Here is a 19,320-nt window from a genome sequence, read left to right as displayed (position 1 = left end):
CTCACAACACTAGAACCAGGGGTCACCCCATGAAACGGAAGGTTGGGAAATTTAGGACCGACAAGTGGAAGTACTTTTTCACACAGCACATAATTAATCTATGGAATTCCTTGCCATGGGATGTGGTGATGTCCACCAGCTTGGGTGGCTTTAAAGGGGGTTTAGACAGATTTATGGAGGACAGGTCATCAATGGCTACTAGTCTGGTGGCTCTGGGCCATCTCCAGCTTCAGAGGGACAATGCTTCTCAATACCAGTTGCAGGGGAGCAACAGCAGGAGAGAGAGCATGCACATACCTCTTGCCTGTGGGCTCCCCAGAAGCATCTGGTGGGCCACTGTATGAAACAGGATGCTGGACTGGATGGGCCTCGGGCCTGATCCAGCAGGGCTGTTCTTATGTAGTGCAGGCCTGGACAAATTATCTTTGAATCTAGGAGCCAGCCCTAAAATTTAGGAACCAGACACCTGGCAAAATTACCAGACTTAGTGCAGGACATTGTGGAAGGGGAGGGTAAATGGGCTTTTCTTTATCCCCTTTTACAAGCAATATACCCCACTTAGAAGAGTTTTTACCCTGGCAAGATGCAATGCCCTGCCTTCAGCCCTCTTAGAGGGCCGATATAGAGGGATTCCCTATGGGGAGAGGCTCTGCCCATGTGGTGAGGGTCAAGTGGAAACAGTCACCCATGTGCTATTGGAATGTTTGTTCTATAGAGACCTGCGCTGGGATCTCATTTACCCTTTGATAGCTAAATGCCCAGGTCTTGATTCTCCTCAGATGACTGACAGGCTGTTGGAAGGAAGTAATTCCTGCGCCACCAGACAGGTAGCTAAATTTTGCAGTGCAGCCCTCTGTTTGCGGAAGAACTTAATAATGGGAAAATAGGTGATGGATTTAAGGCCAGAGCAACTTGTAGCCATAATGTGGCTAGCTGCAGGTGGGCACGCAGGTACTGGTATCACCTGTATATCAGCTGTAAATCTAATGACAATATTTTCCAGAGCTCCTGAATTGTTTAACCCCCCTCAGATTTAGGAGTCGAGAAGGCAACTGGTTGAGTTTTGATTTGTGTGTAATAGCCTCATAAGTAGGAAATACTGCTGCCTCCTTTATCTCCAATTATTTTAGTAGTATTTTAAGTACCTTGATCTATGGTGAGGAGGACTTTTTAAAATTTATTTGGTGTTATTGTTTGCAATAGAAGTTTGATTGTCTTCTCTTTTACATTTGTTTTAATCTCATGCTGGTCGCTGACTGAAATAAAGAGATTGATTGAATATACTTAGAACAGAAAGAAGGTTGCCTGGGACAAATACAGATTTTCTTAAATAACTTTATGCAGTTATTCTGATGATCACCAGAAAGTGGGCTAAGGGAGCCTCACCCACATCCTGATGATCGTCAGAAGGTGGAACCAAGGAGGCTAGCCTGCCTAATTCCCCCCTCCCCTTAAATGAGGTTAACGGAGCAAGTGCTCCGTTAACCTTGTTTTTCTACTTATGCGCTGCCACGGTGCGAGTAGACACACAAGTAGACCCCCAACCAGGAGGCTACAAGCAGCCTCCTGGGCTTGAGGTCCCCCCCAGGATGCCCCACACGCTTGTACGAGGCATCCTGGGACTTCTGAGGGCTGAGCTGTCCCAGATCCACACTTCAACTAATCGTGTAAAGCACCTCTACCTCTGAATAACCTAGTGTAGGCACTGTGACCCTCTGGCTCCTGGGTTTTGTCAAACCCTGAGGCAGTGAGGCTCTACACATGAGCAGTGTGTATTGCTGAAAGGGGGTTTGTGGGGAGAGCCTCCCAGCCCCCGGGAACCCCATAAGGCCCCATGCAAGTGCACAGTACATTGTGGGGGGGAGCCCCCCAGTCTACTTGTGGGGGAGCCCCACAAGCCTCCCCATTTTGGGGAGCCCCCCAGGCTACTTGTGAGTCAGTGCAATGCAGAGCTGTGCCATGGCGACACATGATCAGAAAGTGGGTTAGCAGGGTTATCTGCACGATCAGATAAACGGGGGTGGGGGGTGGGCGGGCATTTAAGCAGGCTTGCGCCCAGAGCTGCACAACTCCCGTGGCACCACACGACCAGCCGAAACTCTTAGCTCGTTTTCGGCTGGTTGTGGGAATCGCCTTAATGTATAGCATTAATTGTGGTTAGTGTCAATTCAGATGTGTAAGTAGCAGTTCAGATGTGGTTAAAGCAAATCATGGACGGGAGTGGGAAATGTGTATGGGGCAAGTGATGGAGGGAGTCTGTGAGCTCCGTTTCCTAACCATTGTTGGGAATGTTACATCTGCACTGAGTATAAGGCAGTTCTCAGTGTCTGCATCATAGCTATCCACCCAAGCTTGCTTGCTTATTTATTTTATATAATTTAATAGTAATAATTTTATGTAATTCAGTGTAGCTTTTCTAAAAATAGTTTTCAAACTAATATATAATTAGTTTAGAATTACAGAGACCTTTTCTGTAGCTGCTCCTGGCCTCTGGAATGCACTCCCGGCAGATATCCTCAGTTTAGGCTCGCTGTTGGCCTTTAAGAGAGCCCTAAAAACTTACATGTTTGGCCTGACCTTCCAAGGTTTTTAAATAGGCTTTAAATGGTTTTTAATTGTGTTTGAATTGTTTTTATATTGTTTTTAGCATTGTGTCTTAAATGGCATGTGCTTTTAAATTTGTTGTACAACACCCAGAGCCTTTGGATGGGTGGTTTTATAAGTGTAATAAACAAACAAACAAACAAACCACAATTAATAAAACAAGATTAAACATGGAGTACCATTTGTTAAGAAGCCAACCCCAAAACATCACAATAAAGGCGGCAGTAAAATCCAGCAGAAAAACTCCTTAGCAACCTCACCATCATCAATGACTATAAAGAGACTCCTCTACCAGCTTGCAAAAGAGCCTGAGCAGCTTCTGAGAGCTTCTTACTTTCATATACTTAAATTTAAAAAAAAAATCCTACAGTTTGCCACAGGTTCTCTAGATGGGAGGTGATGGTGAACAATTCTAATTAAATGATGGAGGGTTTTATTGCCAGTTGTGAGTTGTTAATGAACATGAGCAAAAGGTCACCTGTCTAAAGGAAGAACATTCATATGAGAAACTTCATTTCTGGTATCTTGCAAATGGCAAAGTGTTTGACATTGCAAATTAAACAGTCTTTTAATGCACTTCCTCAACCATTGATACTATGATATAGTGTTCTATACTATACTGGATACAAGTAAAAAAAAATTTTCTTGGCGCAACATCCCTGTTGATTTATAGGAAACACAGCTGTTAAGCGTTTGTCGTTAGTCCCAATTAGGATTGCCAATTAGTCCACATTTACTGGTACACTTAGTACAACCTTTTCCTGTCAGATAAGCCATATCAAGCTCCGAAAAACCATTAATTACTGGATTCACGTTCTGGCTTCACTCATGTGAAACTTAAGAAAATATTAGAAAGACTTCCAAGAATATTAAGAATTCCTTCATTGAGCTTCATAGGGTATTTTCAATTTTTTTTTAAAAGGATACAACGATTAATAAAGCAACAAAAATCATATCCAGTTGAATAAAAATAAGAGGAACAACATTCTAAAATGGATAATGCCTGTTTAAGCAGGAACATTTTAACACCCTGCAGCAAGTGTAGGAGCCAGGCAAACCTGTGAGGGAAGCAAGTTGCTGTTTAGAGTACTTCTATACTGCTTTTCAGCAAAAAGTTCATTTAGAGGTTTACATAGCAGAGAAAGGGGCGGGGGAATAGTTCCTTGTTCCAAAGGGGCTCACAGTCTGCCTACAGACACACACAACTCCTGGAAACATTATTGTGCTGGAATGAACAGGGACAGTTAACATATAAGAACAATCCTTCTGGATCAGACCCGTCTAGTCCAGCAGCCTGTTTCACACAGGGGCCCACCAGATGCCTCTGAGAAGCCCATAGGCAAGAGGTGAGGGCATGCCCTCTTTCTTGTTGTTGCTCCCCTGCAACTGCTATTCAGAGGCATCCTGTATCTGAGCCTAGAGGTAGCCTATAGCCATCAAGACTAGTAGTCATTGATAGACCTGCCCTCCATGAGCTTGTCATTCAAGCTGGTGATGAAAAAAGTTGATATCCATCACCAAAAAAGTGGAAATTGAGGATGCTTTTCACACACAAAAAGTCTCCACTTTGCATAAATTTGTATATGTTTATTGGTACTATATATTTATTTTATTTATTTAACATACTTATATACCGCCCAAAACGCAAGTCTCTGGGCAGTTTTCAACAAAACAATAAAAACTCTCTCATCCTATATAATAAAAGGCTAAGTGAGTGGCCGTGGCTTTGGAATGTTGGGGATCTGCGTCCCTGCCTCCCTGGGCTGTTCTGGGCCTGCGCGAAGCGCAGGCCCAGAAGAGCCCAAGGGACACAGGACCCCAGACACCAGTGTCCCACAGCCACGGGCGGCCATTAGCCGGTGTGTGGCGGCGGGGGAAAGTGGCCGAGGCGGCGGCAGAGCCGCCGCCTCGGCCATGAGCTGCAGCACGGCGAGAGGAGGCCGAGACAACCAGAAGCGGCCGCCCTGAAAAAGGCGAGGGCAATGGCGGCGGGGGAAGACCGAGACGGGGGACAGGGAAGCTGGGCGAGGTGGCGGCGAAGCCGCCAACGAGGCCCCCGCCCGCTCACAGCCGTCGCCCCCGCCTGCTCACCCGCCCTCCCAGCTGCCCAAAATGAAGCTGGGCGAGGTGGCGGCGAAGCCGCCAATGAGGCCCCCGCCCGCTCACAGCCGCCGCCGCCTGCTCACCCGCCCTCCCAGCTGCCCAAAATCACCTTCCCCGCTCCCCCCCCAAAAAGATTAAGGGCCAAAATGGCCCATGAGAAGGTCGCCGCCCCCGCCTATCGCCCTCCCAGCTGTCGAAGACCACCTTACCCGCTCCAGCCCGAGGGAAAAGAGAGGAGCTCACGAGCAGAGCTCCTCTCTGTGCTAAGTCACTGCTCAAACTGCCGCTATGGACGCAAAGGACGCCTATTGCGTCCATTGCGACAGTATGGGCAGCAGCTTAACACAGAGAATAGCTCTGTTTCCGAGTTCCTCTCTTCTCCTTCGGGCTGGAGCGGGTAAGGTGGGCTCCGGCAGCTGGGTGCGCGGGAGGGCGATAGGCGGGGGCGGCCACCTTCTCATGGGCCATTTTGGCCGTTATTCATCCACCCCCCCCCCAAAAAAAAGTATAAGCAAAATAAGGAAGAACAAAAACAGAGACAACAACAAAACAAAAAACAAAAAGAGAGAGGGGACAAGGGGGGAAAAAAGAGACAGAAAGAGAGAGAGAGAGACAGAAAAGACGGGATAGAAAGCTAGCGCCCGTTATCATAATGGGCTTAAAAATACTAGTGTGTATATGTGTGTGTGTGTGTGTGTGTGTGTGTGTGTGTGTGTGTGTGTATACACACACACACACACACACACACACACACACACATACATATTTTGATTAAAATTGGATAATTTGAGAATAAATACAGCTCACCACTGTGAAGTGAGCTATAGGTTTGCTCAGTCTGCTGTCTAGGTGCACAGTTCTCACGGCTGCTTCTTAACCGTAAATTTGCCTCCTGGTTAGGTATGCCACACACACAGTCCTCTGTCCTCCTCCCTCATGGATCACCCAGCCTGCTCTCCCTAGCCAGGCCAGCAACTTCGCCTCTTGGCTCAAGGCAGGGCAGCCAGCTAGCAACCGAGCCAGCCCCTTTGTATGCTGGCACAGTGGTCCATGCATGGTCTCCCACTTGCTTGCTGTTCTCTATGACTACAAACATTTATATATTGCTTTTCAACAGAAGGTTTCACAGTGGTTTTCAAAGAAAAATAAATAAGATGCCCCCCCAGGCATCAAAGGGCTCACAACCTAAAAAGAAACGAAAGATAACACCAGCATCAGCCATTGAAAGGATGTTGTGCTGTGTTCGGATAGGGCCAGTTGCTCTCCCCATGATAAATAGAAGAGATCCACCACTTTAAAAGGTGCCTTTTTACTTAGTTAGCAGAGGTAACTAACTGCTAACGTCTCACTGCCGCCGCTACATGAAGGAAGCAAGCTGCACCTGTCGGGCCTACCTAGCTATCTGTGCTCCTGCATCACATGGCTCTGCAACTTGCCACTGAAGCAGAACCTCCGCTCTGGCTTCCCCATTGGATGGAGTATCAGTAGGATGCTGACCAGGGAAAGAGACTGAGGAAGAGAAGCTGCTCATGAGAGCAATGTGTTCTGAGTGAACAAAATGTTCCAGCTGTTCCCCAGAACTTTTCGTGCACCACAGCAAATGGAAAAAAAAGTTGTTTGATCCCCAAAATAGTCCCTCCTGATGCAAAAAAAGTAGTTTGGTCCCCAAAATAGTCACATGTCCTCTATAAAAATCCCTAGTTGGCAACCCTAACTACATCCCATGGCAGAGTTCCATAATTTAATTATGTGCTGTGTGAAAAAGTACTTCCTTCTGTTGTTCCTAAATTTCCTGGCATACAGTTTCATGGGATGACCCCTGGTTCTAGAGTTGTGAGAGAGGGAGAAAAACTTCTCTCTATCCATTCTCTCCACACCATGCATAATTTTATAGACCTCTATCAAGTCTCTCCTTAGGTGACCTTTTTTCTGAACTAAAAACCTCCAGATGCAGCGTGTTCTCTAATTTTTTTCCATCTGTGTGCAGAATAAGTTTTGTTCTGGGTGGCAATATCAAGGCAGTGTGCGTGCACCTGCATTCAATGTGGGACCTTCCTGATTCAACCTGGGCGGAATCTAAATTTAACTGAGCGGACATCAAACATTGTGTGAGCGCAAGCACATGCACATGCCTTAGAGGGAACACTGCCTAGATGTTATAGGTGCTCTTAAGGAAGGTACTCTAGGTGCTTGATCATCTTGATTGCCCTCTTCTGTACCTTTTCCAGTTTTATAATGTCATTTTTGAGATACAGTGTATACAGTACTCCAAATGTGGCCGCACTGTAGATCTGCATAGAATTTTGTTCTCATTCCCCTTCCTGTTGATCACTAGCATGGAATTTGCTGTGGCTGCACACAGTGGCCGCACACTGAGTCAACACCTTCAACAAACCATCCACCCCAGGATCCCTCTCCTGATCACCAACGGCTCGGACCCTATCAGCGTATATGTGAAGTTGAGGGTTTTTGCTCCAGTGTGTATCACTTTACACTCACTTACATTGATCTGCATTTGCCATTTTGCTGCCCATTTTGGAGAGATCCTTTTGGGATTCCTCATCTGTTTTGGCTTTCACTACCCTAAATAGTTTAGCGTCATCTTCAGATCTGGCCACCTTGCTTTTCCCTTCCTAAACATACACTTAAAAAGTACCCTTTTTTTTTTTGCCCATTTAGCAGAGGTCCCACAATTGTGATGCATGACATGGAGCAGGCTCTCCCTTAGACGTTAACATACAGGCAGGTTTGTCTGGAAGGGCATTTTGAACTGGGCCCAGAAATAAGCTAGTGCAGGTCCAACCCTGCTCCTTTGCAGGTCTCCTGAACCGCACTGTGGTGGCAGCCTTCTGAATCAGCTGCAGTTTCTGAGCACTTCTCAAAGGCACCATTTTCAGAAAGTGCTCTTGGTGTGTACCATCCTTTTGTCACAAAGTGCACAGTTTATCATGGCTTGGCTGCTGCAAGTGCTTTGCCCTTGTTCTTTGATGAAAGGCATATGCAAATGTGGGTATATTTCAGCTGCAGATGTTATATCAGTTTGCTCTCTCCTTTTGAGCAAACACATTCAAGTTGAAACAAAAATAGTCATCTCTACAAGAAAAAAATGGAACTCCGCCACCCCCTCCCCCTCTCTCATGAAGGCCCTGGATTTACCAGCCCTGGTTAAATAAATAGGGTTACTTGAGTTTTAAACTCAGGTAATTTGAAGTGTATTTGAAGTGTATTTTGTATTCAAATGTATTTTGAAGTGGCATTTCGGCTAGTGAGTTTACTTCCAAGTAAGCGTGCTTAGGACAGAAGTTTAGGCTTTTTTGCATGTTACATTGGAAGCATGAGTCAGGCGATCTCTGAAGTGGACTCTTTTCCTTCCTCCTATAGCAGACAGGGAAAATGCAGAGCAGGGCCTCTTATGTGATGGTGCTTTAGTTCTGGAATGTTCTCAGTAAGAGAGCCCTGCCGTATGTCATGTTTGCTGAACTTTAGAAGATAAGCTAACAGTTGTCTTAGAAGTTCAGCCCCCCCCACCAAAGGACCCCCCTCTGCACCTCTCCACACCTCGCTCCAGAACCAACCCAGTTGCTTAGCAGCTGCATGCAGACCTGTCCACTGCTTGGCCACTGGCCACAGCTCTGCATTGGCGCTGCTTCCTCCTGACTTTTTTTTAAAAAAATCACTAGGAGGTGTGGCGTGGGGGGGGGGATTCCAAGCAACTGGGCAAAAATACTGAAGACCCCACCCATCTTCTCTGGAGACCCAGGAACAGGAGAAACAGTGGGGTTTGCAATGGCTCCCCCCCCCCGCTCAAGTGGCAAGCCTTCTTTGTAAATTGTCAAACCTGGGAGGGGGGGGTGCACAGAGAGTTGCGAGAAAGGTTGTCTCAGAATCCCAAAGGAAATTGCTAAATCATCAAATTGCTAAATGAACTGCCCACCCCACGCCATATTACGCCGCAGAAACAGCGGAAGAGTCCGCCTAAAACAGGGAAATACAGCTATTTTTCTGCAAAGGACTTGCAACATTGTAGCCCTGAACTGCAAAGACAAAACGCCAAAGGAGGCATTGGATATGTGGATGGTACCTTGTTGTCAGCGCAGGCAATAAGAACATAAGAACAGCCCTGCTGGATCAGGCCCAAGGCCTATCTAGTCCAATGTGGTGTCAAAACACAGGCAGTACGGAAGCACACTCAGTGGCAGATGCGTTGTAGTGTGTAATCTGGAAAACGTCCAGGTGTTCCAGGATGTTTGAGGTTTTAGTACTGTAAGTGGGTACTGTATTTTACGGACTATAAGACGCTACGGACTATAAGACACACCTTAATTTTAATCCAGTTTTTCAGAGTTTTAACATATTAAACTGTTAAAACATATAAGACGCTCCTGAATTTTGGCGGATATTTTTCGAGGAAAAAAGTGAGTCTTATAGTCCATAAAATACGGTATATAGCACACTATTACTGAATAGGTTTTATTTTGATAATTGGTGGGGTGTTTGGGTTTTTTTGCAGTTTTTGAAGCTTTATATATGTTTGTACGTCTCTTTGATTGTTTCTCACAGAGAAGCCAGTAATAAATGTTGTATTTCAGTACGTCAGTGCACATGGAGGGGCTCCTAATTAAGCCCACTGTTTCCCAGACTTCTTGTAGCTGAGGTATATTTGGTTTTAAAGTTAAAATTGGAAGTGCATTTACACAGTCTAAAAATAAACCTCATCATTTGTAGGAGTCCAGCCTGTGTGAGTCAAGCCGTGTCCAGTCATTGAACTGAACATGCTTACAGGGCTTGAAAGGGGTCAGAAGTCCCACCCCCTGCCTGTCACTCACCCTCCTGGCTCTGCTCTTCATGCTTACTGTAGTGTTCATCTGAAGAGAGGAACTTTGTAAGCATGATTGTGAGACTGAGGCACCAGGGGATCATGGGTATGTGGGTCATCATGCTTACAGAGTTCCTCTCTTCAGACGACTGCTGCAGTAAGTGTGAAGAGTGGGGCAGGGGACAGGTTTTCTGACCCGTTTCAAGCCCTGTAAGCATGTTCAGTGGTGTCTTCCTGAATTCCTGAACAGGGCTTCAGGAGCCCTATTCACATACTTTATTCAACACCCTTTCAATCTGTGTACTGTGTGTACACAGGTACAGATCTGTATGTAGGTACAGTTATTCACCTGTTGAACACAGGTATAGCAGTCCACTTTCTATCTGTATCCGGCAGATCAGTCATTTATGCAGAGATGAAACGTGAACTGTTGTTAGAGGGCAGGGAGCAATGAATCCTACAGAGACTCAATGGGCAGCTTCCACTGAGGAGTACTTTAACCTCATGGGGATCTTTCATTATTTCATAGATTTCTTGTGACGCACTAGTAGTTTCTCATCATGCTCAGTTTGGGAATTACTGGTTTAGCCCAATATACTTTGTATACGACTCCCTTAAGGGCCAAACTACACATAATGGGTGCACAACAAACATAGATCTACCTCAATCACCTAGAAAGTGGGAGGAAATGTCACAGCAGAAAGGGTGAGTAGATAAGGAGTGCAAAACCCTCCCCCTCCCACCATGTCTCCTCACAGCTCCACTCTTCAAGCTGGAGCTCCACTGAGGAGAAGAGAACTGAGTGGGATGCTGTGGGCAGGGGGAGAGTTCTGAACTTCTTATTTGTCAAGAATGGACTTCTATCCTTCTATTTCTATGTGATTAGGGCAAATGTATGTTGAAACATATGGCTCTGCTACCACCATATGTACCTTAGCCTTAAGAGTTCCAGTATTTTCAAAGAAGGATAGACATACTTTGTTCTTGATCTTTCTGGTACCTACTGAATCCTGATTCAGGAGTATTAGGTGGTGCATAGTTTGTGGGCAAGCTAAACCCAGAGAGGTTTTGATTTGCAAAAAAGAAAAGTAAGAGAGAGAGAACACACCCAAACCCAGAAGCGGCAGTTCCCAAGATGGTTGAAAAATGACTATAAATTCCTGCTGGCTATATGTTGGTTAATGGATGGCAGTCAGGCAAAGTTATCATGCCAAACTGACTTTTATGTTCTACATTTATATCCTACTTTTCTGCCATGGAATTAACTGGGCAAAAGGGCATATTTCAAAATGATAGTTCTTTTATATTCATCAGGGGGAGATCAACTTCTCCTACCCAGCCCCAGGACAGTGTCTCTCTAGGGACTGTTTACTGATGTCCCTCTTGTGACTTTTCTTAGATTGTGAGTCCCTTTGGGATGGGGACCTTCTTTTGATCTTATTCGCTGTGTAAACTACTTTGAGAACTCTTTTGTTGAAAAGCAGTATATAAATATTCATAATAATTCAGGGCTGCATGCTTAGAATTTCCAGATAGTCTCTCATCTAGGCACTCACCTGAACCAGATTCAGACCTCCTTAACTTCAGCAAAGTTTCTGCCTCACATTCTTGCAGAAGATGCTCTGGTCCTGCTGCTCTAGCTGATGTTGAACATTTGAGACACCATGACAAATTATGATCATGAATTTTCACTATACCATCTAATCCATGCTTAACTGTGTTAGTAGTAATTTTTATTTTATTATTTATTTTATTTATTTATCAAATTTGTATACCGCCCCAAACTTTCATCTCTGATACTTCAGTTCGCAAAAGAGAAAAAAGAAACCACTCTAAGCCTTTCTGCCTAGTTCTTTGGAGGAGATCTACTCTCTCTAAGTAACTAGTTGAGTGGCTGTTTACAAGATTTAGGCTTATGGAATATGAAAGGCTGGCACAGATGTGGCCACTCACCAGCCCATAACGATGTTTAAGAAACTGGGCTACCAATTACTTCCATGCTCGGGTCCCTACCCTCTTCTATCCAAATCCCTCCCTTTTGCTGCCCTTAACTGTGAATCTGTGTTATATCTGCACTGATTTTAAAGCCAGTCCAGGTATGCACCTAACCCAAATTCCGTCTGCATCAGTCCAAGATGATGATACACCTGCAAGTTATCATTTGTACTTACTGTTGTGATTAAGAAGTTTCCTATTGCTTTCATTGGTTTTTGTTCTAGGTAACTCTTTTGAATTTACTTTTCTTCTGCCTTACACTTCGGTCCTACAATGTATGTGTATTAGAGGGAGAGGGAGATTTTAAATGAGGCTGATTTCATCTGTTTCTATAAAAAATTTCATTCAGGCTAAAGGTTTGGAGGGAGAAGTGCTTGAAAGCAAATACCATTTTATTTGCTCCCTGGTCCCTTTTGCTTGAGGCAGGACCCTTTATTGCTCCTTTGCAGGGGCTATGCCCTTGTGGTAGCTTTCCATGGTGTATATTGTCACTTGTGAGGAAGCTGGTTTTCTGAATCATACAGATAATCACACCACTTCAGGAAAAGAGAATTCTCTCATCCTGGTATAGCTTGATTGTCAGTCTGTATTCTCCTGCCAAGTGGTAAGAGAAAAAAATCCCACATAGTTGTAACTGCTCAATGCTAGAATGAGAGACCACAATATGCCATAATTAAATCATCAGATTAAAATTAATCATACAGTGCCCTTCATAAATATCTCCAGAATGAGATTCTCTGCTCCTACCACTGTTCTTCAGAGACATTTCCAGCACCAAGAGTCTTGTTTTTTAAAATATATCATCTTGTGAGACATGATTGTGTTTTACTATATCGTCTTGTGGTTTCCCCCCCTCACCCTCCTCCAGTTGGCCCATTGAGGATAGAGTTCTCCCAGACTGTGAATTTGAAAGATGTGGCAGCGGAAAACCCAGAAGTCAGGGAAGGAGGCCGCTACACCCCAAAGGACTGCAAAGCACTTCAGAAAGTAGCCATTATCATCCCCTTCAGAAATCGAGATGAACACTTGAAATACTGGTTGTATTTTCTCCATCCAATTCTTCAAAGGCAGCAACTGGATTATGGAGTGTATGTAATTAACCAGGTAAGCATCAGATTCTGAATTGCTTATTGCGTGCATGTGTAATAGTGGTATGTGCCTGCTGTTGCTTTCTTTCAGTTATGTATCTGATTTTTTGTGCTGAGTAAATAAATATTTGCTGAACCATGGTGGAATTAGTTTCTGCAAAAGATCCTTGCTTTGCAAGCTGCTAACAAAATCAATAACATTTGCTTTTATTATTTTTATTTAAATCTAACAATCTTTTCAAAACATAACTACTGCAATATAACAATTACAGTATCTAACAGCTGCCAGCAGAGATCTATAAAACAACCAAGAGCAAGATGAAATCCATCTTTGCATCATTCTCTCACAGCCCAAGTGCCATTCTAAAGTTGTTCCTAGGTCTTCTGAAAGTCAAGAGTGAGCTGGTCAGGTTGGCTGATCCTGGGCAGAGAGTTTTAATGCGCTGTAGTGGTGTCCTCTGTGCTTGTCACAGGTTTAACTGCTGATAACTGGGAAGCCCACAGAATGCATGTGGCACTCTTTCTTTTTAGCCATTAAAAATAAATAAATCATAAAAATGCTTCATCTGATGGGCTCGTCATGTTATGCGTCTTGAATGAGATGATGGACTTCTGTTAAGCCAGCCAGTTTATTAGAGATTGATTTTTTTCCTCATTTACAGAGAACTAGAATGGGCAATTCTGCTGTTAGAGGCCCACACACTCCATACATCCCTGAACAGAACAATGTTACGTAGACAAAGCTTGCAAAAAAACAAACTTGGAAGAAATCCATTCTTTCTCACAGATTTGGGCTTTTACCATGGCCCCCTTAAATTGCTGTTGTACCTGAGTGCAGTGGGAATAGGAGTGCGCTGGCAAGCTCTGTCCTTGGGGCCGTTGCACTCCATAGCCCCAGCTGTCCAGTGTGTATAGTTACAGTGTACATCTCAAGAGGGTTGGACTCTGGAATCCGTCTCTGGTTGGATTCAGAGAATGCAAGTGGTGCTCTGCTTGGAGAATGAGGCTTTCCCACTTCCTCTCTGTCTTGTATCCTCTGAAAGGCTGATCCTGAGAGTTGGGAGGCCCTTGGGAATAGCATGATACATAACTTTGAGGGCTGCTGATAGAGTGCATGAGTGGAAGTTCTGTTCTGCTCATGCAAGCACTTCTTGGAATCCAACTCATTGAAATGTGTGACTGTAAAAACTTTAGGAACTATTAATTGCTATAACAAGATTCTAATTGGTCAGCTGCCAGCAAAGAATGTTGTTGGATAATGAGAGTTCCTATGTGTAATATGTTTACACAACATGTATGCTTGGTTGTGGCATTGGATCCTAAAGGTAAAGTGTGCCATCGAGTTGGTGTCGACTCCTGGCGACCACAGAGCCATGTGGTTCTCTTTGGTAGAATACAGGAGGGGTTTATCACTGCTATCTCCCGCGCAGTATGAGATGATGCCTTTCAGCATCTTCCTATATCACTGCTGCGTTTGTTTCCTACACTATAGGTGTTTCCCATAGTGTGGGAAACATACCAGCGGGGATTTGAACCGGCAACCTCATGCTTGCTAGGCAAGTCATTGGATCCTAGAATACATTTATTCAGACTTCTATTATTATTTTTCTTATAGATCTACTGATGTGTTCAGGTTCAGCAAACTGACAGAGAATCTTCTTGCCATTATTTTTAACATAATTGTAGTAATATCTCCCCAGTGAGTGGAATGTCTTTCTCCCTTTACTGCTGTCTTTAGGGCATCATTCATAGGAATGAGAGAGAGGCCTAATGTCTAGTGCTTAGGCTGAAGGGCACAAAATTACCTTGGGAGATGAGGGAAGCAAGCATAAGGCCAGTCTGGAGATGCATATGGTGACCTCTCTCAACAACAAATTGCCCAGGCTGAGGGGAAGCTGGAGCTTTATATAAGACTATGGTACCAGATTGACCCCCTGAGGTCACCTGATTGTCCAGGTCAAGAGGATTCTGGGCTTTTATGTTGGTATCCAAGGGGAAACTGCAGTTTCCTCCTCTGACCAGGAGCTATGATTGTGAAGGGAACTGTTGCCTGTTTTGCACAAGTTTTGGTTCCAGTTCTTTAGTGCTTGACTTGTATTACTATGCATACTGTAGTTCTCTTACGTTGACTGAATAGCATAATGTTGCAACTTGTAGTAAACATGTTATGCTTAAGGTTGGTCATGGCCATTTTTCTGGTGCATTGATATAGCATCTTGAGAAGTTTAGTTGTGTCTTGCAGTTATCAATATGGGGCCTGTTTTATGGAGACTTGAACCAAGATGCACAGTGAACTTGCAGATTTTGTCGGCCTGTGCCTAGCTATTTGTTTATGTCTTTTGAACTTGGTGAAGGCAAATGCCCCTTGCACAGTCAGGGACAGCTGGAAACTGAATGAATCTGCTTTCAGAATGAAGCTTTCAGAACCTTCATGAGATGTTCTTCTCGTGTGCCAGTTTCATAGGCTGCATACACCTGCATAACACACCTGTCATAAACTAGTAATATTTTACTGTTTTCCATGAAGGAGCTTATAGTTCTAGATTCTGTGCATAAGCTATAGATTATTAGCCAGCCTTGCGAAGAATGCAAATTTAGTATTTTGAAATTTATACTGCAAATAACAACGCTCCCCAGCATTTGATACTGGGACACAGGTTTTTTATTCTGGATTAATATTGGAAAACACTTCATTCTCTTCCTCAAAAAGACATCTCTTTCTTTATATTTAAACTCCACCCTAGAAAGGACCTTCAGAATGGTGGTTTACAGCCATTAATGTATAGATTTTCTCTATCTGTTTCTAAAAAAATGTTATTTTGCTTGGAACTGCAGAATAACCCAGTTAATATTGTCTCCTGGCATCCCACCTTCCAGTTTGCACCATCAGATAGGACTCTAGGACAGGGATTCTCAACGTTGGGTCCCCAGATGTTATTGGACTTCAATTCCCATAGTCCCCAGGCCCAGTGGCCTTTGCCTGGGGATTATGGGAGTTGAAGTCCAATAACATCTGGGGACCCTGCGTTGAGAATCCCTGCTCTAGGATGTACCGTGCTTTCTGGGCAATAGTGATGCTTCTGGGATTTTCCTGTACCAGTCAACTCTAGTGCCAGTTGACTTGGTGAACCCCAGTATGCTGCTTTCTAAGGATGATGTCCCTGCTCATATATTGGCAGAGACGAAGGTTCAGTGGCATACAGGGCTTCTGTGCTCCAAGGGGCATAGAGTCGTAAAATGTACCCAACATGGTGGCCTAACTTTTCAAAAGCATACTTTTCAGTCCCTCCCACTGCTCCAGCACACAGTTTGGGAAGCATCAAGCCTCCTATAGGTAACTGCCATGACATCTCTTGAGAAGCCATTGAAAATTTCATCCCTGAATATCTCTGCTAATATTTCCTGCTAATATTTCCTATTAATAGTGGCTTAACAAGAAGAAAAATGCTTAGTAGGTAGATTTTTAAACTTCTGTCTTGCCGGGAGTACTTCAGCAGCATAAAGTGGGAGGTATGGCCACTTAATCGAGTTGTTCTGTGGTTTCCATTCTTTACAATGGACTCATTTGTGTACATGTGTATTTTCACAGAAATACTGGTATCCAGGTTCAAAATATGCTTGATTTGGGAATGTTCTGATTATTTCAACAGAGCTTACTTTAGTGTTTTCGGTTCGGGGCCTTAATGGGATTGTGTTACAAATAAGTCTCACAGGGTTTTTTTAAAAAAGAAAGTGGGATGATTGATAATAGATTAGGTGTGTACAAAATGTAACTTTGCAGTTGCTTCTGAATGAGGTATTCAATTTGGTTAACTTTGTTACAGCAGGATGTCTTGTGTGTTCTGTACAGCTCTAGCCAGATAAGTACACAACAAGCGACACTGGCAATGACCCTGAACTATCCAGATGGTATTTTTTTCTGAGAAAGATTGTTTGTGGGGAGCTTTTAAAGCCTGCTAAGAAAATCGTTCTTATTTCTTTGCTCTCTTGACAATTGCTTTTCTCTTTTTTTTCCTTGTCTGTCCTTCCTTTGCATCCATTCTTCCTCCTCTCTTTTTTCTTTTCTTCCTTCTAGTGGGGAAGTCTTACCTTTTACTTGTTAAACCTGTCCTATAGCAAAACAATCACTGAAGCAAGGAGACTTTCTGTGTGAGTGATTCTTACTCCATCTACGTGCTTCTGTATTCTGCATCTCATAGGAAAAAAAGAAGAAATGCTGACCATCCTACTGCTCCAATGGTAACGTCCAACCTCTTAACTTTCAGTGCAATGTAAATTCAAAGATGAATCCACTGATTTTTACCACTGACTCTCAGAATATCTGAAATGCTTTTGATTGAACACTGTGCTGAACTGGAGGTGGGAGAAGAACGAGAATATGTGAAATGTTGAGAGTTAGACTGCTGGAACCAGTGAAAGAAACTTGATGCAAATTGCCTACTTTTGTAATATACAACTTGGCTCATTCATTTAAGCCACCTGCAGTTACTTGGCAGCATGCAAGGAGAGGAAGGAGTACATATATGCAGGGCTTATTCCCAAGCCTCCAAACTGGAGGACTGGAATACTGAACATGACCAATGAGTAATCCTTGATAAGCTTCTGAAGAACTTTCCCAGAGCCCAGTTTGAAAATCTTTAAGCTATGTTTATGGAAACAGAGCGGCTATTTAAAGGGATTTCACTAATTAACACACACACACACCAAAAACTATATTGGCAGTTCAGCCTCCCTAATCTGATAATATATGATGGATGTAATTAACAGCACCGAACCTTTGCAAAACAGCAGGGCGGGCGGGAGGAGAGCCTTTGACTTGTGAGCTTTGCCAGGCTCAAGGAAATAGTGATGGCCAAGTCTGATTTGCACCCACTGAGCTTGCAACACCAATCTTGTGCTCTTCATTCCTCTTAGATAATATTTGTGCCAGATAATTAATGAGCCCCAGCTGTTTGACATGTTGTAATACTGGGGCAGAGAGTGCTGTGTGGGATTGGCTGGCTTAATAGAACAAACTGTTGCTTCTTGCCCAGGCTTGACAGAAACCTACAGCTGTGGCTGGAGGCAGAAGTCCAGCTGGCCCTCTCATCCAACTAGTAATTAGTTTGAATCCACTTCTTTGATGAGCACAGTGGAAAGGTCTTTGGGGGCTGTCCCCAAATTGTATCAGTACAGTAATTCCTGGAAAGCTTGCTGTTCTGGTCTATCGTGGCAGGAAAACTCAGCAGTGTTAAACTGTAGAACCAAAACAGACCCCTTGTATGAAGAAGATCTTCAGAGGCTAGTGTAGGGATGTGAAATTTCTGAAAACTTTGAAGCCTTTGGGTGGGGAGGAAATGGAGAACTTTTCTTGTGTTTTTTTGTTTTACGGTTTCTGGAGGGGGAAACATATAGGCGAAAGCTGAAAATATGCAATACTGACTTATCCAACCTTAAGAACATGAAATGTGTTGCATTCCACTTAACTTTTAACATACACAAAATGAGTACTTGGTATATTGATGACATTAAAATATTAAGAAGTTTTTTGTTTTTATTAAAATCAAATTATGAAAATACCCAGCGTTAAAGGTGTAGTGGCTTGTAACCGCATCTTTAAGTATCCAAGCCCAAGCCCGTTTCCATTGGCAAATGGAAAAGGAATGTTGAAAACAGAAACTGTCAACATCATGCTAAACAAAAAGAAAGATTATTTGGGATTAGAAATAATGGCTGATATCCAGAGCAGTGCTCCATGGGTGCACCAGGAAGATGTGTACATGCTGTGAGAAATTTTCTCATTATTGCTGTGCCCACACACACTACTGAGGATAGTGAATTTTGCTTATTTGTCACTGGAAGTGACCTATATCACCTGAAAATATGTTCCTGAGGGTCATGTAGCCCTCAGGGATATATTTTTGGGTGACACACGGCTCTTCAGATGCAGCGCAAATTGTTGAAATTTGCTTCCCCCTGCTGTGTGTCCGATGCTGCACAGCTAGAAAAGCTTCCCTCAGTACGGGAGCATCTTTCTGGTGTGTCTGTGGGGCATTGCTCTGGATGTCAGCCAGTGTGTAGCATAACAATGTAGACACGTACGTTTCTTCTGTTTCTAAAGAGAGAACTCAGATTCCCTAATCTAACATAGTTTCACAGGTAGTTCATGAAGAGAGAATATTTCATGAAAGTACACACACATACACACACACACACACACACACAAACACACACACACACTCCACCCCACTGCAGTCCTTATATCTCTAGGTCATTAGTTTTCACCATGAGGTCAATAGGTTGCATAAAAGCTTGGTAGCTATGTAGTGGATTACACTAGACAGTTTCCCAAAAACCTTGAACAAGTTGTTCCCTAGTGTTATTGCAGACTGTAGACATAGCAAGTTCCCTCTCAATTTTTCTTTTTAATCACCAGTTCTTGAGAGCCTGGAGCCTCTGTACTTTGGTTCCAAAATGAACTGTTCTTTTTCCGCCTCAAGGAGGTAAATATCACCATATAATTTGACTGAGTGCCAAGCTAGGGATATTATGTTAGACCAGAGTCTGGGAACCTGGATCTCTGCCTAACCTCTGAAAAGCAGCAGTCTGGAAAGAAGAAGTGGTGGTGGTGGGGTGCTTCTTGCCATGTTTCCCTTGCAGTTTTCTTCCGGCGGGGCTTCAGACATGTTTTTGCTGTAGCTGGGAGAGAAGCAGCTGCATGAACACGGTGGAAGT

General features: G+C 43.8%; 1 protein-coding gene across 2 annotated transcripts in view; it reads left to right on the top strand.

Moving 5' to 3' along the window:
* B4GALT1 (beta-1,4-galactosyltransferase 1) overlaps positions 1-19,320 on the top strand; it is a 65,588-nt gene that overhangs the window by 21,209 nt on the left and 25,059 nt on the right. For both annotated transcript variants that reach the window (XM_053297836.1, XM_053297837.1), the window contains exon 2: positions 12,387-12,622. In XM_053297836.1, coding sequence (XP_053153811.1) covers positions 12,387-12,622 — 236 coding nt within the window. The remainder of the gene's footprint in view (positions 1-12,386; positions 12,623-19,320) is intronic.

The sequence above is a fragment of the Hemicordylus capensis genome, chromosome 2, assembly GCF_027244095.1.
Source record: "Hemicordylus capensis ecotype Gifberg chromosome 2, rHemCap1.1.pri, whole genome shotgun sequence".
NCBI classification, from domain to species: Eukaryota; Metazoa; Chordata; class Lepidosauria; order Squamata; family Cordylidae; genus Hemicordylus; species Hemicordylus capensis.
Note: the sequence above shows the minus strand (reverse complement) of the source record. Positions and strands in the feature narration are given on the sequence as shown.